The sequence below is a fragment of the Drosophila elegans genome, unplaced genomic scaffold (genome assembly GCF_018152505.1).
Source record: "Drosophila elegans isolate 14027-0461.03 unplaced genomic scaffold, ASM1815250v1 contig_476, whole genome shotgun sequence".
Taxonomy (NCBI): Eukaryota; Metazoa; Arthropoda; class Insecta; order Diptera; family Drosophilidae; genus Drosophila; species Drosophila elegans.
The window spans coordinates 1,225,798-1,248,920 of NW_024545863.1; the positions used below are offsets into that span (position 1 = coordinate 1,225,798).

A 23,123-nucleotide genomic window follows, 5' to 3' on the forward strand; every position below is an offset into this window, starting at 1 on the left:
ACTACGTCAAAAATATCCAAGTGAAAAATATTAGTCTTCAACAAAATTTCATGTGTATTGGAACTCAGATCCCAATTCGGCAAAGCTGTTCAAAAATTTGTAAACTAAATTCCAAAGTTAATATATTGGGTTTGCGGACTTTATAAAATGGCGCTTCGCCTTACGACTGTTGCCTTCCGCAAACGTGCTCCTCTACTACTCGTGTCAAAGGTAAACTATATTTAAGAAAGAAGAGCCTGTTCAAGTCCATATTAATACATTCTACCCCTATTTGTAGTTACAGCCACCACCGCCAAAGCGAACTTTACTGCTTCGAAGTATGTAGCGAAATTAAGAGCATCCAATTAAGGACGCGGCGATCTAAAATTCCATTTCCTTTGCAGAAAACCTCGTACCGTTTTTAGATGATGATCCTTGTGTGTTCTCCAAAAAAGCCATAATGCACCATTGGGGGGTAAGTGTCTAAAGTACCTGAAATTATACCTGAAAGCCACTAGCCAATACTTACCACATATAAGCAATAACAAAAGAGTTTATTGTTTGTTATTTATCTAAACTATTTTAAAATTGTGGAAAGAGGTGTTAATATACTATCTAGGTCTATAGAAGATTCCGTTATTAGTTAATAAGTGCCAAATTTAAAATGAATTAATATTTGTGTATTTGTTACAAATAAGAGAAAACGAACGAAAGGACAATTTTACCAGACTAGCTACGCGCAAGATTCATTAATACAAAATCATAATGTCTGTGTAGTAGGTTGTGGTAAAATGCAGAGAAATTAAGTTTGTTGAAACTACAGAGCAAATTATTTTATGTGAAACATTTATTGTGGTATATATGTTTATATTATATATATAATTAATTATATTAATACGCTGCAACATTTAAGATGAGTTTGGTTTGAGTTTCGTGTGGGTCAAACAGCAAATTTTTACGCAAATTCAAGATTACACAATACCAACTGATGTCTGTCTTTCTGTGTGAATGAGTGTGCATGTATGTACTACGCTCTAATCAAATCTATAAGTTATCTATAAATACTTTGTATAATATATAAGTTTCAATAATATAGTATTTATACTGCATAAGAAGCTAAGAGCAACCAACTTTGGAAAAAGCATTTCGAGAACTTCTCGAAATCTGACAATTTTTGTCGCTGATTTTGGTATATAATTTTGTATTGCACAAACGCAACGTAAAACATTTAATTTTGCTTGAGATATTAACCGTATATATGTTTTTTAATCTTATAACGGCCAACACAACAACACAGTGTGTTTCAGAGTATCAATAAATTGGTTCATATTTCAATTCGGCGCTTAGGGTCTAATGTTAGCTTCTTGGGTCGTCATTTTAATGCTCAAGATCGTGCATCCGGTAGCACTTCTTTATAATACAAATATATATTTATATGTATCTATTACTTGAGTTTTCCTCAACATTAACACATCGGTATCAAAGTTATATATGCATGTATATATATTGCTTATAAGTTTTCCGTCTAAATTACCTATCATATCTGACTGTTAATTGTTGAATCATATTATTTAATCTCTAATAAACTTTAAGTTCACACAAAAAGGGTATTGTCGCATATGTATTTACTTAAATACAGCTTAGCTTTCTTTGCTTTTTGCTTGCTGATCATTTCTCTTAGTTAAGATATTTCTTGTATATCATAAACCATGCATTGCCTTCTGTGTGTTTAAGCTTAAGATAAAGCAATAAAAATATATATTGAAAAGTAGAATTGGATACCACCCATTAATTTATGTACAAATCAGAATAATGGATATAAAAATGCTGCAATTACTGCACTAAAAGCATGAGTATCATACACTAGAACCAAATAAAAAAAGGTTGTGATCTTTGTATGTCAAATCGTTACAAAAACAAAATCTCTAGTCGGAAAGACCGACAAATTACTGTCCGGCACTCAAATGTTTCAATGGAAAAGTCTAAACTAAATTAAATTTTAGTTAAGCAGTTTCAAAATTGAATAAGTAATCTTAATAAAATGTCTCAGGTATAATTGGAAGTATTTTGGTAAATTTTTTTAACAAATTAAATAATATTTATATATATCTTTATCCAAAAATATACACTGAGCACCGGCTATAAAATAAACAATTAAAAATAATAGTTCAGAGGCTACTGATAATAAAGTGAGTTTTTTATAACCAATATCAATATTACTAAATGAGTCAATTTACAATTACTTTTACGATTACGGTTACGTGGTATCAAGTTTGAAACGGCGAGTACGTTATACGAGTACATTTTACAAAGTCTAATATGACGGTGGTTTCTAATTCAACTATGAACTAAGTACGAGTATATATATTTTTGGTTACAGCTAATCTTACTCTAAACATTAATAATACAATATGTTATACAGACACTTCAGTTTTTTGTGCATTATACAGGAAAAAATTATTTCGTGCAAGCTACTTTCAAATTACAAACATACTTTTCCAGATGTTATTTTTTTACTCGTATTCCATTTATTTGAAATCAAATACAAAGGTTCTATTTGTAAAATTTTCTTTCACATTTCGTTTATTCATTTCAATTCAATTCAAAAAGGGTTTATTCCACGAAGATTTTCAATAGGAAAATTACATAAAGGGTTTACATTTTATTTTTGTCAGCAATTTCTTTAATTTTTCATGGTTTGGAATTTTGGGTTTTTGGGCTAAAAAGAGTAAATACCGTTTTACATGTCCTTTGTATATATCGAAAGAATTATATATTGTGTTTCAGTATATATATATACTGGGTGTCTAAACATCGCTACAAGTATAGAGCGAGAAATAGAGCGACAGCAATTACAAGTTACAGTTACAAGATACAGGGTGTTGTATATAATATATCTGTTTCTCGTTTTATAAGCTAATAAAATAATAACCATTTCGTAAACAAATGTATATAAGGTTGGCTGTTATAATAGAACTTGATACTTTCTGATCTATGGATACGATTCTCAGCCCAAGCCAAACTCAATTCAAAGGGGTTTTCTTACTGGTTTGCTTATGGCCTAAAAGTTATATAATTTTTTATTTATATTTATATATATATATGTATATATATATATGTGAAAACTTATGGCTAGCCTTCAAATTGTTTACCAAATCGTTCAATATAATGCACTTGCTTATCGATTATATAGTTTGTTTTTTATCTTTGCTTGACCCTCATCCCAATCGTTGGAGAAACAAATTTACAACAGGTAGTACGTCTGTGCTTACGTTTTTGTTAGTAACAGGCCAAAGCGATTTTTGTTATTATACCACAATCATAATATTAGCGGGAGAACCTGAAATCCAAATCCAAAACAAGGCTCGGTGCCGTTTACTCTTTAAAAGGTTGTTTTCGTTTAAAATTCCTCGTTGCAAAAATTGTACTGATTGATTACGATTACGTGTAACAAGTATAGCCAAAAGCTGAGCTCGGTATGCCCCATTGAATTTGTTTGTTTCGAAATCATCGGGGGTTTTCGATAAAATATAACTGAATTTTATTTTCCCTAAATTTCATTTCTCCCGTTGTCACTGTTGGTGTAAGACCTTTTTTCATGTCAATTAGTTGCTGGAAGACGAGTCTAAGTTATGTTTTTCGTTTAGGAAAGTCTTAGCAAGGGCTTTCTGCTAAAATTTTACTCACCTCGGTATTTATTCATGATTTTTCTCTTCTTTAGCTTTAATAAAAAATCCTCTGTTGTATCAATTGAACTTGGTGTTGAATCCGTTCGATTCAATTTGCTTTCCCTTTCAAAATATAGCTCAGTATAATTGATATGTTACGAGCCAGTAAAAGTAATTATCTCCTTCCTTGCTATATAAGAAAACATGTTCCTTTTTTTTAATATATATATCATGTTTGTTTTGTTTTTATGAATTTTTTTGTAGTATATTTGAATTTTTCCTGCTTAACACTTAAATTAGGTTTGAATACGACTTGTTGTGTCTTTGATTTTAGCATTTTGTTAAGCATTTGAAATGAGCAAAAGTAGCCTTTCCCTTCATTCTTAGTAGTACATTATGCATTTAAATATAATTTTAGCAATCGATAAATATATAGCTTGTTTGTCAAAGTATCTCTTGAATACCTTGTACGCATTGCTTCAAAATTATTTAACACTTGGTCTTAATTTTAAGCTTATAACCTAATTCTCAATACGATAAATTAAAGGTTTCTTGGAGCATTTTTAATGTGATTTATATGTTTTGTGTTTTGGTTTTTTATATTACCCAGGATTAGTCGAGGGAAATAATTGCTTTTAAATTTTATTGTATAGGTTCGATTTTTTGGTTTTCATTTTATCTTATACATTTATTGTTACTTACCACTTTCTGCATTTGTTTTTCAAAGAATTAGTTTGTGCCTATGCACATCAATTGACTAGCTTGTTGAGAGTGTGTTGGTTGGTGTGTGTTTCATAGCGCTTGATTTGAAAGTAAATTATAAAAACGCCAAACAATAAGCAAGAAGCCAAAAAATGCCAGGTCATCAAATAAAAAAGGTTCTAATTAAACTAGTTTAGTTGGGGTTTCACTTTTATTTGCTTTAGGATCTAGTAACCTGATTTGTGAATTTTGCTAAAAATTTGGTCCTCATTAGTCACTGAAATCATCTTAAACCATATCCAAAATGAAAACTTTATGTCTGCGCTGTTTTCACGTTTTTGGTAAATATTTATGAAGATTTCCAGAAGGGTATTCTTCAGCAAACCTCTTTATACACAAGTTCAGTTTATCTTTTGATTTAGTTTTCTTGGGTAAATTTCAAAGACTCCTGGTTTTGACACCATCAAAGTGATATGCGTGGTTTTTTAACCTTCACAACAACAGTTGATGAAATGTTTTCCTTTCTTTTCTTCCCTGGTTTTTTACTGGGTATACCAAAAATTCTACTCTTAGTATGAAATTTGACACATTTTGAGAGACGCCTCAATATATAATTGATATATACATATAATATATAATTTTTTGTTTTGGTTTTACTAATTGAATATATCACGGTCTTGCTAAATATCATCGTATGTATGTATATATATGTATCTGTATCTATCTGTATATATGCATGTAAATATCTATAAAGTTTACGCCACTTGAGTTGCTCGGGAGAACATATATTTCAAGGCTCTTTCTAAACCAACTATTTAAATTTCTAAAACCGCTTTCCAATCCCAATCCCAACCCGAATTCCAAATCAGATTGGTTTTCTTATTGATCAGATTTTATAGTATAAGTACTTTGCTCAGTTTGATAGGTAATTTGGTTTACGAATACTGACACTTGAATGCTGAAACACAGTTGATCTTATTGTCATATGATGTATGTGTGTATGATGTAGGTATATAGTAAGTTGTTAATGCTAATGCCTTGCTAATTAATGGGGGACTTTTGGGATCTCGGCTGGGGAAAGAACTTTGAAAGATGATATGGGGTTCTTTCTGTACTATCTGGGAGATTGCCGTTGTACATATAAAGGATGTTACTCAATTGACTACTGTACATGTTTCGTCATGCGTTTGGTTTCATAAATGTGTGTATATATGTATCTATTATATAGGAGTAAATAACTATGTTTATCTAAATATGTTGTATGTCAATAAGTTGGTAATCCTACGAGTACAACGAAATAAAAAGTCCAATTCGCAGTGTGTAATGTTGGAATTATATTACAGCAAGTTCTTTATATAGTATTTGGCCCGGTAAATAATGATTTAAAATGAACTATGTAGATTTGCACAGAATAAAAAAACTCTTGACGACGACTCTATACGACACGAAATAAGATGTTTTGGGGGCTGGCTGATAAGTAATAGAATTTTTCGTTGTCGATAATCTTTTAAAACAAATTGAGAAACTTTTTAAAGTTAACATCTTTCGATTTAAGAAAGGATACCTAATTACATATCAACCAGCCTATTGATCAATTCAACTATTAATATTGGCAATTAAAAAATAGATATATGTATATGTATATATTTATAGAGAGGGCGCTATATAAATATGTTCGATCTGGTTACTATATATCAAAATTAGCAAGCTTCTACTTTGGGTATATATCTTTGGTACGAGAATGGAAAACAAAACATTTCATTAGATTTAAAAGGTATATGGTTTCATATCGAATTAAGACTGTTGCAACTGTTACAAGAACAAATAACTAAGTAATTCTAAGACGACTATTTTGTCGCTCTGAATAATTTTTAAAGCATACGGAAAAATAACCATAAATTATAATATGTTCTCAAAGTGTTACAATAAACAAAGGCAACTATGAGAGCATTTTTTGACTTCTTGCGTTATCGGCTAAAATATAAAAAATGGAAAATGCAGTATTTAAATATACATTTTTTTATTTGGTTTGCTTTTTATAAACTATGTCAATAGAACAAAATGAGTGTGTACGGAATCAAAAGGAATTTATCGTATTTTTTTCTTGGACTGGCAGGGAAAAATCAATCTTAAGCTAAAAGCAATTGTTTTGAGATCGAGATCTGGCAGAGGAGTTTAAAAAATTATAAATATTAATATTGATAAGTAAATGGCACCATAGCATGTGTGGAATGTGTTAGAGTCTTAACATAAACAATAAATAAATAAATAAATGAGTTTCTGCATGTATATGGAGATGGTTTTCGAGACTCGAGTTCAACCCAGCAAATGTGAAAATAAATTTGGTTAATATGCAAAATCTTTGGTATACGAAATCGATAATACATCATACTCACCCCTCGAGGCGAAAATCTACAGGAATTAAAAACAATTCTCCACAATCGCACAATCGTTATCTTTTTGGTACTGGCAAATGCATCAAAATGTAATAAAGTCTACACATGGGTGAAAAATAGAGAGAAAGACAGCACAGCACAACAACAGATACAAGAGTGTGTTTTACGAGGTACATCAAATCAAATCAAATCAAATCATACAGTATGTCATCAAATATTTACATTCAAATTAATCAAATCAAATCATAAGAAAACACAAATGTTTGCTCAACTCATAGCAAAAGTTGTTTTTTGTTTTGTTCGTTGGTTTTTATTAAACACAAAAATTACTTCAAATTTTTCATTGCTTTCCATATAATGTGTATATGTGTGTAATGTATATAAACTAAATATTTACATACGCAAAAAATTACTTTCCAAATGATAACTAGTAATTAAAATTAAACTTCAAACATGCAAGCGAATCAAATGAGACAAATACATAACTATCCAGGAAGTATTTTTACCCGGTTTCTTCTTATTTCAAATTTGTTTCTTGGTTTCAATGGGTGAAGTATTTGTCGAATGCAAAATAAAATGCAAATGCTACAGATAAGGGTAATTACAAAATAATATTAAAAACTAAGATTGTGCCATTTTAAACAATAATCTACAGTACAGTAATGTTACCTGGTTCATGAGTTTTTATTTTTATGGTTATGGAAATGAAATACGAATTGGAAAGAGGATGGATAATCTAAGGATTAGTAGTGCCCTAAGGACTTTTTTTCATTTGAATTTCTTAAGAACTTAAAAAGAAACCGATAGTCTTGGCTGTCAAAACTATAGTTTATATAGTATAATAACAATAATAATATGCATATGCCAAAATGTTCAACAAATGTTATTAATTTACTTGCTACAAATGGTTGAGATTGAGTGGAGACTAAACTAGTGCTAAAACTAAATCAAATAAGAGTCGCACATACAGAACACAACAAAAATTTGGTTTGTTCGTTGTGGTTTTTGTATTATTATATAGTATTATTAAGTACAAAGAACAGAGTTAGAAAGATAGAAGAAAGGAGGATGGTAGGGAGATTTGTGTAAGAGAGTTGAGTTGGTGATGTCCGTTGGTGTTTGGTTAAATTAGGTTGTTGTAAACTATGCTGGGTGAATTAAATTCGAACTCAACTAAACTTCTAAAATAATAGTTTCGTTTAGGGATTCTTCGCTTTAGTTGCGTTAGCTTGGTTTAAACATTAATCAAATACTCTCTTTGTCTTGAGCAAATTGTTTTCTTTTGCAGTTTCATTCAGTTAATTAATACTGCCCTTGCAGGGGTTTCTCTTTCGTTTCAGTTGAGATTTTTAGGGCTCCGAAAAAAAATGAAAAGAACTCTTCGATTTTCAATTAGTGAGCGCCTTAATTGGTTAACTTATAAGATTCATTTCTTGCTCTTGCTTTTTATAAATATGTATTTATATTTACTTGTTGTTTTTTATTTATGATTATGTTTATTTTAATTTAGTTTTAGGTTTAATGGTTTTATTTTATGCACTAAAAATTATATATTAACGGCTACATTTAAACGCAATCACAATCGGTGGTTTTTTAATGTGTTTTCCTTCTTTTGCTTCTATATCGCTCCGTAATTTTTGCTTTTTGGTTTTGAATTTTGTTTTTCCTTGATTTCGCTTTGCTTTGCTTCCTTTTTTTGTTTTGTTTGTTTGTTGCTTATATTGCTTATGATTTGTTATATTTATATGTTATTTAGTATTTATTGAACTCGCCCGAGGGCTCCTTAAATATAATACTTAATTTGCCTTTCGTGTTTCGGACAACTAACTAAGCCAAACTCAAAGGAAAACCAACTTCGAATGAGAGTGGGTGTTTCTGTTTCTGTGTGGTTGTTCTATGAATATTAATGGATGTGAGGGCCATTTGGATTTTGTATGGTGCTACAACTAAGGGTGGTGTGTATGGTTGATGAGTGTGTGTGTTCATTCAAAAATTACCAAACATAACCCGCGCGTCTTAGACATACATGCCCATGCCGTACATGGTGCTCCAGTCGACGCCCTGGAAACTGGACATGTCCACATTGGCCAGTGCATAGTTGGAGTAGGCTGCCGCCGGATTGGCAGCAGCGGCGGCGGCGGCAGCAGCGGCATTCAGCGGATTGCCGGCCATCAGTCCCGCCTGCTGGGCGGCAGCGGCCAAGCTGTGGGCTCCGGCTCCAGCTGCTCCATTCGCCGCATTGGCCGCCAAAGCGGCAGCCGCTGCCGCCGAGTGCGCCTGCGAAGCGGAATTCGAGACGGCGTTGTGGTGATTCTGCTGCTGCTGCTGGGCGGCGGCCACATGGGCGTTGTGGGTCTGCTGCTGCTGGTGGTGGTGTTGCTGCTGTTGCTGCTGCTGATGATGATGGGCAGCGGCGGCCACGCTCTGCGCCTGATGGGCCTGCATCAAGGCGGCATTGGCAGTGGCGGCGCTGGCAGGGATCGAATAGGGAGCATACCTATATGAGGGGGATAGCCAGAGATTAGTTGGGTTCTTAAAAGGAAACTATCTATTAGAGCCCTTGGAAATCAGGAACAGCTCAGCTCGAGTAGCTCACAGCAACAAAACTTGTTAAGTCGAGTCTATGAATTCACAAACTTTTGATTTCAATGAGCCTTTTAAAAAGCTAGGGAGCTGAGCTTTTTAATCGAAAATTCTTGTTGTATTGCTCGAGCTGTTTTGGTCAGGAGCGAGTTGAAGAAGGCTCGGCTCTTCGAGTATACTCGTGTTAGGTTCTACTGTCTTATCTACTCACCTCACGCTATGCAGCGCTGTTTGCGGATATGTGGTCAGCAGCTTGCCGAAGCCCGCCTGATTGGCCATCGAGGCGGCCGCGGCGGCGTTTTGTACTTGAAACGGGTTCTGTGATATGAGGGCGGCCTGCTGGGCTGCGGCGGCGGCGGCTGCCGGGGATTGCAGCAGCTGTGTGGGATTCTGCAGCATGGCCAGCGGGTTCATGGTGGCCACGCCAGCGCCACGGGCTCCAATCAGCTGACCCGGAGCGGTGGGCAACTGTACGCCCAGGGTGCCCAGCATAATACGCTTCTGGAGGAGCTGGGCAGCCGGGGTGACTGCCTCCTTGGGCTGGGCCTTCTTGCACTCCACCTTCTTGTTCTTGATGGTGTGAAAGTGGATCTCGCAGACTCGATCAACGACATCCTCGTTCTCGAAGGTGACGAACCCGAAACCACGATGGCGCTTCGTTTGCTGGTCCATCAGCATCACCGTCTCCTCCACGGGTCCAAATTGGCTGAAGTAGGCCTTGACCTCCTCGGCGGAGGTGTCCTGCGAGACGCCGCCCACGAAGATCTTCTTGGTCTTGTTGGCCTGGCGAGGTCGGTTCTTTGGCGTGGCATGCTTGGGATCGATCTTCTTGCCATCGAGTGTGTGGATGGGCACCTTGAGGACCTTCTCCACGGTGCAGGGTTCTTGGAATGTGATGAAACCAAAACCGCGACTGCGCTGTAAGTGTTCAGTTGTGGGAAAGAAAAACAAATAAGCACGAATACATTAGTTGGGAAAAGAGATGAACTTTAAATTACGGTTAGAAAGGCGGCTAAGTCTAAGTTGCAAATATTGTAGTTATAATACTAGGATTAATAATCGTAAAATGTCCTACGGAACGTTAGCAAAAGTCCAACAAAGTAAGAATCAATCATGTCGATCGGAACTCAATCTTCCACAAGTATATAAAAATTATATATATATATATATTGATATATGTAAACACAGATACGGATACAGTTTATATGCATGTATGTAGATGGCATTTATCGACTGAATTGGGCGTGGCCTTCTTACGCTTTTTGCTCATCAAATATGCATTGTTTTTCCTTTTTTTATATTGCGGAGTAAACACAAACAAGTTTTAATTTAAATCCAAAGAACACAAAATATGTTTCAACTAAAAACTAAAATTCTTCTAAGTATACTTTTGCTTTGTTAACAGAATACCAATATTTATACGCAAGTAGATCGATTGTTATATGGTCATTTGCTAAACTGAAACATACATATATCATAGAAAGATTACGAAATATATGCATTCAACGTGTTTTCTTCATACTGATGCGGCACCCCTCTAGACCCCAAATATATGCAGATACTGGAGGCATAGATATATACACGAAAACTGGAGGGTACCAAAAACTTTCGATCAGTTTGCTCTGAATGCGAACTCAACACAAGGATACAAATGTATGTGGCAATTACATATGGTGTACGTGATATTAAGGCTTTAATATATATAGAAAGGAACGTAAAGTGCTTTTTAGAGCTATAAGACAATGATACAAAATTTAAAAATAAATCTACATGGTCAATTAGTTGTCATTATACTCGTATTACGCAATTTTTACATTTCTTTCGTGACTTTTACTATAAAATACTATTAAATTGTCGAATAGTTCTAAAACGCACAGTTTTGTAGACAGGTATATAAGAAAAGGTGGGAATGTTCTAGATATGTGTTCTAAAAATGATCTGAAGCACTTTGTTTTTTCTTTTCAAGTGAAGTTAAACCCGTTTTGCCATACAATTTGTTGTCGCCGGTTAGATTTGCTTAATAATTACTTAATATTTTTACAAAGAATGTGTTTAGAATGTGTGATATTTGTTGCTTAGTCTAAGTATTATTTCTAGTACCATTTACGTATTTTACAATAATGGGGAATACATTTTTTCTTAAGCCTAGGGCAAATTAGAGTCAAAGGGCTCAATACAATTTATCATACATAATTCCAGAGAGAAATAGAGAGAAACTATGAAACTACCTACCTAAAGAGTAAAATATATAATTTCTAGTGTATTAATTAACCCTCAGGTAAAATAATTCTTTAAAGGACGAGCTTCATTTATTTGCGGGGACTGGTGGGAAACAGATCTATCTACTCACAAACACAGGACCTAGGGTTTATCCTATGAGTTTAGATTGACGAAATTATGCCGAATTTGGGGTTCTATTTACTAAGCATAGTGGATTTCTTCAAATTAATATGGGTCCCAAGATAAAAAAAATTGAACAACGCAACACAACTTAAAAATTATTTGCTCGATATATATTCGAACTACACAACTAAAAATACATATGAGGTACTTATTGGTTTGGTTAATTTAAATTATTCGATATGCCAAAGAAAATTAAAAAGCATTAACTAAACACACACAAACAGAATGTTGCATAATGGTTATTTATAAAATGGTCTAGCGTTTACGGGATCTTGTAATATGGTTATAAATTTGTATGTATAGGGTAAATTATGCTAAACTAAGGTTCTTATTATGTTACACAATGAATAGTTCAACAGTTGCCAGGACGATTTTCAGTTCCATCTTACGCTAAAGTGGGAAAGTATTATTTGGGTAAAGCACGCCTCTTAACTATAGTTTCAAAGTGGTGTAAAATATGAAAGACATACTCGTTAGTTTGTTTTGCTTTGAGGCTTGCTTAAAATCAATGCTTGGAATTTTTTTTTATTGTTTAAAACTGTTTTTATTTGTTTGTTTTGTTGGGTGAGAAACGCTAAGATAAACCAAGTACACAATGCGGAGTACGAGTACGGAGAGATACGAGTACAATTATGCAGTTATTATTATTGCTCAGAGTTATACAAAATACGAGAGTTACGATGCGCCAGTTTTTTTTTTTAGTAATTCAAGTACGCTAAACGTCATTTTTATACAATAGTTAAAGTACTTGGCGATTTTTTTTTTGTTTTTTTTGTGGAATTTTTGTTTTTTGTATAAAAAGTACCTAAGCCTTCGTTGCTGGCTCGTCATCCTTTGCTGGCGTTGTGGTTGCTGGCGTCGTGGTTACCTGGGCCAGGTATTCGCATTGGTTCCATTATTGGCTTCCGGCCTTGTCCTTGACTCGAGATTCGTCACTTTAGGTTGTGGTTTTATGTTTATTAAAATTATGTTATGTTTAGTAGTTCGTACATTTAGTTTACTACATCATATGACTAGCTATATAATTGACTGTTCTTAGGTTCTTATGGACTACAGTGCTCCCCCAGCTTATCGCAAGGATCGTCTTTATAAGCGATCCAAAGGTCTGAAGACAGTTGGTAAACCAGTTTTCTTCTCGCTTCTGTTGTTTTTCTTCATTCTTTTGTTTGTTTCTTGTTTTTTGTATACTCTTTTTTTTTGGGTTAAGGGGGGGGAAAAAGGAACAAAAGGTGTTTTGCGTGTGTATATGTTGAGGGGACAGGACAACCCCGTTAGTCGATCGCGGCAAATAATAAAACTGCCCTATCATGCAGTCGTGGCAGTTCAGTCCGACTCATTCCGTAATTGCGCAATTGGCTCGGAAACAACCCCAGGTGTGTACGTATACTACTGCGTATAGAATTTGTCCTGTGCCGAATCTATCTACAACGAACCCTAGTTGCGGAGGTCGCAGGAACAGCTGCGCCGCAGGAACAGGACTCGGAACAATGCGGCAGCTGCTGCTGATGTTTTATGGCCCGAAAGCAGCGCGCGCGCGCTTCTTTTCGTTGGGGAGCCTCACTTTGTATATAATCGAATCGAAATACATACATACATGTGTATGTTCCAACTAATGCAATCCAACAGGATGTGTGGGAAATGTCCGCTTATCAAGCGGACAAATTGCCCAAAACATTAAGCATTTCAAAAAGTCAATTTCCGTGGCAATAACTCTTGTTTTTCGGTACACATGATGTACTCATCATTTGTCAGCATGCCTTTGATGTTTTTTAGAAACAAAGTATTCAAAAAAGTAATTAGGGAATGCATTTCTATGCATTTAAATCAAATAAATAAAAATCTTTCTGCCCTAAACAAAATAAAATACGTTATCAAAGTATTAAATATTTTAAAAAGCCAATTTCCTTTGCAATAAATTTTGTTTTTCGGGGGAAACCACCTACTGCAAGATATCGTTCATGCCCAAAGAGTTTGTCAGCTGTTTTTTATATTTCCAGGAAACATGTTTGCATTTAATCGAATATAAATACATAAGTACTATATGAATCTTTAGTAAAAGAAAACGCGTTTTTACTTTAAGCCAAAGAAAGTGTTTAAAAAGTTATACCAAAAAATAGAACTCTGATAAATTAAACAAATTCCTTGTTTTTTTTTAAGTGAAAGGTGGGCCTTAAAATTCTCGGGAAATGGTGGCCAGCATTTATATAAGAAAATCGATACACCCTGCATACAAATTATGACAAGGAAATTGGTTCTTAAGTTCCTGTCTCAATAAACCATTTCGAGTGGATCAACCCCGAGACAAGCTGATCTACATATAAAACCTAAACCTGATTTATTTAAATTTGGGTTTGGTGGTCCTCCCTTCCTCCTCCATTTTCGTACGCTGTTTCTTTTGTTTTTGGCACGTAATGCCGAAAGAACTGTAATTCTAAACCTCCGCTGGAAGGAAAAAATAAAGAGGATGCAAAGAGGGCGACAAAACCTGCAGTTTTGCAGCTGTGCAAAAGGTAAATCACAAAGAGTAGGGACCGATAGATCAATGGTAGTAGCTGTAAACCCGAAAAACGCAGGGGGATTATGGAGGTACACAGATCACAAACGGAGTAGATATAATAATGGAAATAGAGGATATTTCGGCTTACCTGGGTTACGGGGTCCTTCATGATGAGCACATCGGTCACAGTGCCGAACATGTTAAAGTATTCCTTGAGTTTATCGGATGATGTTTGCCAGCTGAGGCCGCCAACGAATAGTTTTCCTGGTGCGGGATCGGAGCCACTGCCTCCACTCAAACTGGGTGTGGATCTGCCGGAGGAGCCGCTTTTGTTGCTACCCCCCATGGCCGATGGTTGACCATTATTTTGGCCCGCCCCGGCGTTGGCATTGACGTTCTCCTTGAGCAGAGCAAGGGCTGCCTGTTGGGCCTGCTCCTGATTGGAGGGCTGATCCTGCCCAGAAGATACCACCACTGAATTTTGGCTTTGTTGTGCCGCCTGCTGGGACTGCTGGGCGGCACTTTTCAAGACCGCCGCCGCTGTGGTCAATCCACCGCCAATTGTGGCCACTCCACCATTGTTGGCTATCGAGGCCACCAAAGCCTGGTGCAAGTCCCGATTGTGATGCGGATCGATGAGTCCCGCTGCTGCGGCGGCGGCTGCTGCGGCCGCATTCTCCATGGGATTGCTGCGGGCATAGAAGAAACTATCAGCGGTGAGCAGGTGATCCTCGCCAGAAGTGGGTGGCGGCGGTGGCTGGTGGTGCAGCATCGTGGCGCCCTCCTGAAGCGCGTGCATTTCCTGCTTTATCTGAATTTTGAAGGCCGTTTTAAGAACAGTTGGCTTAAACCAAATGGGGTTTTCAACTGAAAGAATTTATGTTTTCCTTTGGGTTTTTTTTGCCAATCAATTTTTCTTTCCTAGAAAATCATGTATTTCGCCACTTGATTTTCTCTTCTGAGTTTTTTTCCTAGAAAATCCTGTATTTCACCAGTTATAAGGTTTCCCAAAAAAAAGTATAGACTTTGTTTCTTCCTTGGTTTTTTCAGACTGCCTTTTGGCTTTGGTTTTTTTTTTTGCCACTTGCTTTGACTACGCTTCCTTTTTTCGGCTTTACTTTGTGCTGTTGCCAATGGCAATGAATAGTGTTTTTTTTTGTTTTTCAGTTGTTCAACAAGCTCGCGAATTAATGCTGAGGGCCAAAGCCATAAATAAATGCCCAAAACGTTTAGGGAAATGTTCTAACAACACGACACTGAATTTTATCCTCTTTTTTACTTTAGTTCGCTCTCTCGGTTGCGACTGCGCAGTTTGAAAATTGAATTGGAAGTGTTGTTGGCTTTTCGTTTTCGCTGTCGACGTCAGGATTCGGAAGCAGCGTGCGCAAGGGAATTCAAAAGAGAGCTGTCACGGGAAGAGGGTTGCCGAGCCGCCGGCGGATAACAGCTGGCGGTAGCTCTGCAAAACTATCGACTAGTGGTAACCGATAAAATAAGGGAAATACCCGAATTAAAAAAGGTATTCCACTTCGCGACTTGGTTGTGCCACATGTATACTTTAAAAGCAAGCGTTACATTAAAATCAAATGCAACAAAACAGTCAATAGTGGCCAAACAACAAAAAGCTATTCTAGCTATTAAAAACCAGCTTTCGGCTCCAAATGTTTCATTAGAAATCATTTTGTTTAATTTTTTTTATCTAAGCCAAGTTCAAGGGAAGTTTAATAAGAATTTAAACTATGTATGTAAGTTTACTTTAATTTACCTAATTAAGTAAATTTAATATAAATTAAAGTTCATTAGTTCGATTATACCCGCGTTTGCTCTTTTAATCAAACCCCTTTATAATTTTCTTTGCGTACGTCTATACAAATTCCCGAAAAGAGAGTGCGTGGGAGAGTGAGAAAAACAGGTGTCAACAAAAAGAGAGTGCAAACTGATGTTGAGAACGTTTTCCTCCACTTGAGAAGTGTTGAGATTTAATGATTTAATGATTTACAATAGAAAGGTGATTCTATTAGCTCATTAATTGGATTAATGATTAATCAGTGTTTTCTTTTAAAAAGCCTTTTAAATTGAGTTTCTTTTGCCTGTTAGAAATATATAATTTTTTCAGACTACTATATCAAGCCCTAACCGCAAAAATACAATAAGCAATTATCAAAAAAATCAAAAAAAAAAACAAAATATTTTAATTTTGAATATTTTATAAAGCAAGTAATTTAACAAAATATATTTCGGTTAGGGCTTGAAAATATTTATATGTCTATTAAAAGTAAGCGGATAGGGGACTGATTTCGAATAAGTCGCTTTCGGTTTTTGCAATTACGGTTTAATATAGTTGTCTGCAAGGATATTTAAATCGTTTAAATCCTAGGCAAGACTATATTTTGTGTTCAATTCCATAGGCTGTACCCATAATAGCGTTTACGGCCGTCGCATTCGCCGTTGAAGTGACATTCTGGATAAAAATAGCTCTGACCAGACACGATGTTTCTTATACTGAAAATTCGGCAGCCTGCGATAATCTCGAGACCCGCAATAGCTTTTATTACCCAGCGCGGTATCTCAAGGTAATTATAAATTTCAATGCCACCCAAGCCGTTTAACACGTTCTCTTCCCACAGTTTTGGAGAATCAATCAAAGGTGCGAGGTTCCGCAAGGTTTAATATGTGCTAAGCAGGGCGACACGGCAGGACCCTCATGTAAGAAAATGAAACTTTTAAATTGCAACATTGACAGCCACTAATCCACATTTGTATTTAAAAAAATATGTTTTAACTCTACCAATTAATAGAATATTTCCAGTTGCGGAGGTCGGTGACAAAAAAGGTGAGAAGAATACAAAATATACCGGTATGCAAGTGGCAGGACATGCTGCCTTGACTGCAGCCGCACTCGGTTTGGCTTCAGCAGCGAATATTTGAACGAGGCGTACTCTAAATGTGATCATTTTAGCCCCCCAACATTGAAAAAGATCCGGAAACAAAAACTATGTTGATGTTTGAATGCTTTGGAGGCCAGACACTCGCGGTTGCTTGGTATGGACTCGTGAGGGTTCGGATCGACTGAGCTTGGTCCGCGGCCTCCAGTCCATATGAATAGCAATTGCAGCGTTTTAGATACCAAAGCAACATTCAACATTGCTGACCGGAAGGAAACCACAAAAGCGAAATATACAGGTTTTTATAATACATAATTTTACGAATTCAGTTACAACGTAAAGTTCCACAGGAAAAGCGAAGTGAGCTAAACAAAAAAATTCATTTCAGCGCAACGGAAAACCAAATTTGTATCGTATAAAAATATATATATAACCTGAATAAAATAATACTACAAAAATATAGTGTTACTTCATTATTAAGGCTGTTTGTGTTCTGTTTTAAGTAACTGTCTAACAGAGACTTTAAAAACTAAATTATAAAAGTCTTAATGAAAATTTATGAATATTAATACTACGTAAAGAGTCCATTGTTTTTTAAAGTACAAATATCAACTGATCTTATCATATTTATATTCATCTCGGAATTCTTTCTACATATTTGGGTGCTAGTCCTTATTTATGCGAATTCCTCCCACAGGTGCTTCCTATTTTATTTATAACGATAGTTGGCGGCATTGTTAAGGTTGGTGCCATGATTCGGCTGGCCTTTGTCAAAGACGATGTCTGGTTCACCAAGGATTCAGCACATTTCGAGCATTGTGAGACGCGCCAAGGTCCATGGTACAGGCTAAAGAGTCGTAAGGTGAATACTTATATCGATTCAATTTTCCTTTATCGGTTTTATATTTACATATATATCTAATATTTTCTACAGTGGGGTGGCCGCGAATATTATGAAATGCCACGTGGGCTGATTTTGGCCAAGCAAGGCGATGTCAATGGTCCTTCATGTAAGTTATAATTTAAAATTTAAATTTAATTGAGATATATTAAGAAAAGGGGGTTGTAGAATAACTAAAATATAAATAATATCATATTTGACTAATTTTGAAATTGAAAATAAGTCAGAAAACTGATTAAAGCTTTGAGCAAGAAAATATATCAAACATTTTGGTGTTAAATTCAAATTTCTTTAGCAAATGACTTATTTTTATTTCAGCGCTTCCCAGAACCTTTCCTTCTCGTTTTTAAATTAATTGTTTTTCTTTTTTGGTCTTTTTTTATTGGTCCTTTATTGTACCGGTCCCTCTTCACGTTTTTTGTCTCCGAGCCTATTTTTTGTACGGGAGGCGATGATAATTTTCAAAATCATAAATAATGAATATTACAATTTTTCATGCATTCCAGATTCGGAAGGCGGTGACAAAAAAGGTGAAGGTCCGAGTATTAAAGGAGTTGTAGGCCATGCACTTGTTACAGGTGTAGCTTTGGGCTTGGCAACATTGCTTTAAAAATAAATAAGACGAAGCATATTGTAGAAAAAATTATGGGACCAAGATCTGTTATATTCACGAAAGGACTAATTTTTATGTTTGATTACGCCGTGTCTCCAACAGTTGAGAAAGATGACAAAAAAAAGAAGTAAAATTCGCCTGGATGGATGGTGGTCAAATAATTATAGACACCATGTACTTCATAAACCTCAACATAAGGTTACCATCTTGCAGTCTTACCCTAAGTTTTCGAATCCGATAGGAAGGATTCCCTATGCTAATGAACGAGTACTCAAACAATATATGATGCCATATCGGAAATCGAATTTAATTTAATTTCATTGTTTTACAGAAAAATGTTTAAAATCTCGCCTGAGTCTGAAGAGCGCAGCTGCTTAAATTGGCAACAAGAAAGTCGTGTTATGCTTTTATAAATTTATACATGAAAAACTATATATTATGTATATAAAAAATCACATTAAAATTCTGAATTTAAATTTTCTACTCAAAAAATTACTGGTTCATTTGTATTTACACCATTTTTACATGCAGCGACACCTATTGCTGGCGCCCTCTTTTGGCAAGTAGCAAATTTAAAATTAGGTGCTAGAGAAATTTAGCAGAATTCTGTTAACTAATAGAATGTAATTATTTTAATTACATTATTTAAATTTATTAATATTTATTATAAGTTGCATAAAATAATGTATTTTCCTGATCTAAAACCAAATTTATTTTATTGTTTTGTTTGAATATATAAATTTGTATTGACATAAATATTTAAATCCGAAAAAACAAAAACCAAATTAATAATAAATAAGGAGAAAAAAGTTGTTGAATGTAACAAATTGTAGGGACACTAAAAGAGACCCTCTGGCATTAGACATATAGATGGGAGCCCAACGACAACCGGCTGTAACTAAGTAAAACAAAATAAATAACTCGCTTAAATATGAATATGTTTTGATAATGCCCTCAGCAAATTGCTGTACCTTTTGTATGGACATCCCCTGCCAGTCCTTCCTTCCTTTTCAAATACAAACTCATTTTCCAGGGCGCCTGCGCCTTTCGCCAAACCCAAAAAGTAGCAAAGTTCGGACGAATAGAAAAATTCCCTAAAAAAAAAGAATGAATTGGTTGCTGCTTGGGACAATTTTCAGTCTTAAATTGGGACCATGTTTTTTTTATGTGCTAAATGGAACGCATGTGTGTGTGAGCAAAAACAAATCGTGGCTGCGTTATGTGCGTTATTGATTTTAATGCCAAAGGATATGAAATTTATTAAATAGATTGCCAAATAATTCTATGAAGATGTTGAATAGCAAGTTTTGATGGTGGGATATTGAGGGTGGGTACTTTGGGGTGGGGTTTTCCTTTGCACGTGTGTGGTTGTGCGGGCTTTCCACCATCGGTTGTTGAACTTTACGAAGTGACGTCGTCGTCTGCAGGATTTTTTGCCGTGTGAAAGACGTCTGTCAATTTTACGGCTACTGACCCAGAAAAATGGAATGTTAAAGAAGCCTTTTAATGGAAGAAGGAGAAGGTATTACAAATACCAACAAGGATTTACTGTAAGTTGTGAGGGAAATACCCAAAAATATGATGACGACGATGACATCAGCAGTCGTCATCGCGATGTGTAATTCGATTAGACGCACTTAACGTCGCCCCCTCTTCATTTAGAAACCCCTACTGTTCTCATCCTACGCACCGCATTTTAATTGCGTCAAATAAACAGCAGGGAAGGTGCTTGGTCACGAGCCATCATCCAACTTTTTATGGCCTCCCCTCCACGGACTGATGGCGTATACTAAACATTAAATGAAGCACTTAAAGGTGACTTGATATATTTGGGGGCAAGGAAAACTTGTTTGATAAGGATAAAATATAATAAATCTTTTTCTTATATATCTCGAAAATCCATATAATAAATAAAAAAAATAGGCATAATATATAAGATGTTCCATATAAAGAATTTTTTAAGAATTGTAAAAAAAATCAATCTCAAATAAAAGCTGAAAACCTTTGCCTTTATGCAGCACCTGAAATCACCAATATATTCCCCAGTTGTCCTTTAACGACTCACTCGTACAAAGCCGGTTGTCAGGACAGAATACTTTATAATCCGCATCGGCGATCCGATGACAAACTGCAATCTGAAAGCAACTCAATCTAAGAGTGGTTGTGCCCTGCGGGTCCAAAAATTGCAATGCAATTTGCCGGATCCGTAGCCAGAAACAACAATAACAATCGGAGGGGGAAAAACATGAAAGGAGGCCTGCTCCAACAAATTCCCACTCTCAAATCACCTGTCGTTTATCCTTTTTGTCCTGCATTTTACACCCACCCAACGGCCACCCTCCCAAGTGCACAAAATTTATGTAGACACAAAATTGTAGCAGCAGCAGCAGCAGCAGCTCAGTTTTAAAACCGAAAGAGAGCACGGTATTTTCATTGAGAAAAATGCCACAAAATGCAACTCTTTTCGGGCTAAAAGCATATGGTGCAACTTTATTGTTTTTACATTTGATTTTTCCAAATGGCGAAGGGGAAGAAAAAAGAAAAGCACTTGCACTGGGCAATGTGCAGAGGGCCAACGGAAAACGCCGCATAAAGTCGGCTCTGGGAAAAGTCTATATATCAAATATGTGCGATTTACTGGGGGGTGGCTTTCGGTTTTCGGTTTTTGAGAACTGGAAGCAGCGAAGCATCGAAGCTGACTGGAAATTAACCACCCCCGAAAAAGAAGCGCCGACGTGCCGCGTACACCGAGCAAAAATCTGCTCTAGTTAAAAAGGCATTTCCACCGGCGGCGGGACATAAATCTTCCACTGTAAGAAAGAGAGAGAGAGGGAAAGAGTGCTGTGTGCAGAAAGAGACGGACGAAACAACCCCCTGAAATCGGGGGAGATGTATTTTGCAATTGGAATGCGCGCGCAACCCTCAACGAAAGCCGACGAAAATCGACGAAAATCGAGACGATGGTGGCCGCTACCCTGGGCTGCCTTTCAGTCAACTTTGGGTATCCGTACGTGCCATTTCTCCCGGACCGCTCACGGATCGCACGGACTTCGAAAGCGGGCCAGAAACACTAACCCAAATCCCTTTTGGATAGCCCCCACTTAACAAAATAGAAAAGAGAGCCCAGCTAGTGTACTAAGTGAATGCTACTGCAAATGGAATTAAATGTATAACGAAAGGATATATTTATATATATATATATATATGTATACACTACGAAATCGGACGCTTGCCATTGATATTGTCCTGTCACAGCAGTATTGTAACACTATATTTTATAGCTTACTGCTGGGTCGGGGCATTAACATTGTTGAGCGTCATTAGCAACGAGGAAAACCCGAGGAAAACGCACTAGAAAGCAAGCTTTCTTTTCCGGCTTTGATGGAAAACACATACGATGCGATTGTGTGTGTATATGAGCAACCGGAAAAATCAATTTTCCATTTTTAATTCAAAGCTCACACACACAGAGGCACACAGGACACTCGCACACACACACACACACGCATGCACACAGAACGCACGTGCATGTATATATACAGCTGTATATGTGTATCGGGCCAAAAAGGGATAAGCAGGATGCTGCAAATTTTGCAGGGCGAGCGAGAGCAAGATAGAGAGTGAAAGGGACAGAGATAACCAATAAGAAAGAGAGAGCGAAAATAGAGAGCGCGTCAGGACACACAGGGACAAGTCACATTTTGTATAGACAAATGCTGGGAAAATTAATCAAAATCAGTTTAGCAAAATTATAGTTGTAGGTTCAGCGAATGGATAAACCAGGGATTAGCCTGTTCTTCAGTTCCCCACCCAGTTTTCTTTAAAGTTCAGTATAAAGAAAATCCAAAAAAAAGAGACAACGACCACTCCCTGATTCTTCTCGCCTTTTTTCGTGGGAGTTCCTCGGTGGGCTGAAGAAAAGCATTAAGGGGGATGCAGAGACGTTTTTTTTCGCCCGCAAAGTTGTTGCCAGCCCGAAAAGCCGGAAAAGTTGCACCATATCATCATCATCAACCCCTAAATGTAATCCCAACGCATTATCCTGCATAAGAATACCAAACTAAACAAAAAAAAATCCAGCAAAGATGACAAAGAAAGATGATGAATTGGGAAGATTGAGGGCAGAACAGCAGCAGAACAGCAGCAGAACAGCAGCAGAACAGCAGGGACAGCTGAAAAATGGCATTTAAATGCAGTTTCAAAAAAAGGATGGGAGCTAAGGGTTGCTCTCTCTCCAAATCTCACGTTTCTGCAGTTTGATGACGATGGTAATGGCCTAGCTATAGGATTATTCCACACAAAAGGGGGAGTGAGATTCGAAATTTGCCGGCCTGCAATGGCACATGCTGTTGCTATTTGCCATTTACCAATGCCATTTTGGGTTTTTGTTTCTGTCAGCAAGGATTTGGGCGTTTCTCGGCAGCTGTATGCGTTAGTGTGTGTGTGTGTGTGTGTGTGTGTGTGTGTATCTGTGTGCATGTGTGTGTGTGTGCTTT

General features: G+C 36.3%; 2 protein-coding genes across 15 annotated transcripts in view; one reads left to right on the plus strand and one right to left on the minus strand.

The window, feature by feature from the left end:
* The first annotated feature begins 93 nt into the window (after positions 1-93).
* LOC108148620 lies at positions 94-18,894 on the plus strand. 8 transcript variants are annotated; one of them, XM_041709510.1, is made up of 8 exons: positions 94-210; positions 278-317; positions 384-454; positions 16,637-16,801; positions 16,856-16,934; positions 17,027-17,061; positions 17,188-17,411; positions 17,464-17,768. In XM_041709510.1, coding segments are annotated over exons 1-6 (420 nt in total). In that variant the 5' UTR covers positions 94-147; the 3' UTR covers positions 17,029-17,061; positions 17,188-17,411; positions 17,464-17,768. The 8 variants fall into 8 exon arrangements, with proteins under 8 accessions (XP_041565444.1, XP_041565442.1, XP_041565440.1 ...); XM_041709508.1 differs by having other exon boundaries at positions 17,038-17,061; XM_041709506.1 differs by lacking the exon at positions 17,464-17,768 and adding an exon at positions 17,811-17,914 and having other exon boundaries at positions 17,038-17,411.
* The window catches only part of LOC108148619 (poly(U)-binding-splicing factor PUF60-B), a 99,922-nt gene continuing 79,332 nt past the window's right edge, over positions 2,534-23,123 (minus strand). For all 7 annotated transcript variants that reach the window (XM_041709504.1, XM_017275714.2, XM_017275718.2 and 4 more), the window contains 3 exons: positions 14,377-14,917; positions 9,540-10,246; positions 2,534-9,242 (listed from right to left, as the gene is read on the minus strand). In XM_041709504.1, coding sequence (XP_041565438.1) covers positions 8,762-9,242; positions 9,540-10,246; positions 14,377-14,917 — 1,729 coding nt within the window. In that variant the 3' untranslated portion in view covers positions 2,534-8,761. The remainder of the gene's footprint in view (positions 9,243-9,539; positions 10,247-14,376; positions 14,918-23,123) is intronic.

Coding starts and splice junctions, on each gene's coding strand:
- LOC108148620 (XM_041709506.1), top strand. CDS start 148: ATGGCGCTTCGCCTTACGACTGTTGCCTTCCGCAAACGTGCTCCTCTA. Junction 318..383: donor GCGAACTTTACTGCTTCGAA/GTATGTAGCGAA, acceptor TTTCCTTTGCAG/AAAACCTCGTACCGTTTTTA. Junction 16,935..17,037: donor CGACACGGCAGGACCCTCAT/GTAAGAAAATGA, acceptor GAATATTTCCAG/TTGCGGAGGTCGGTGACAAA.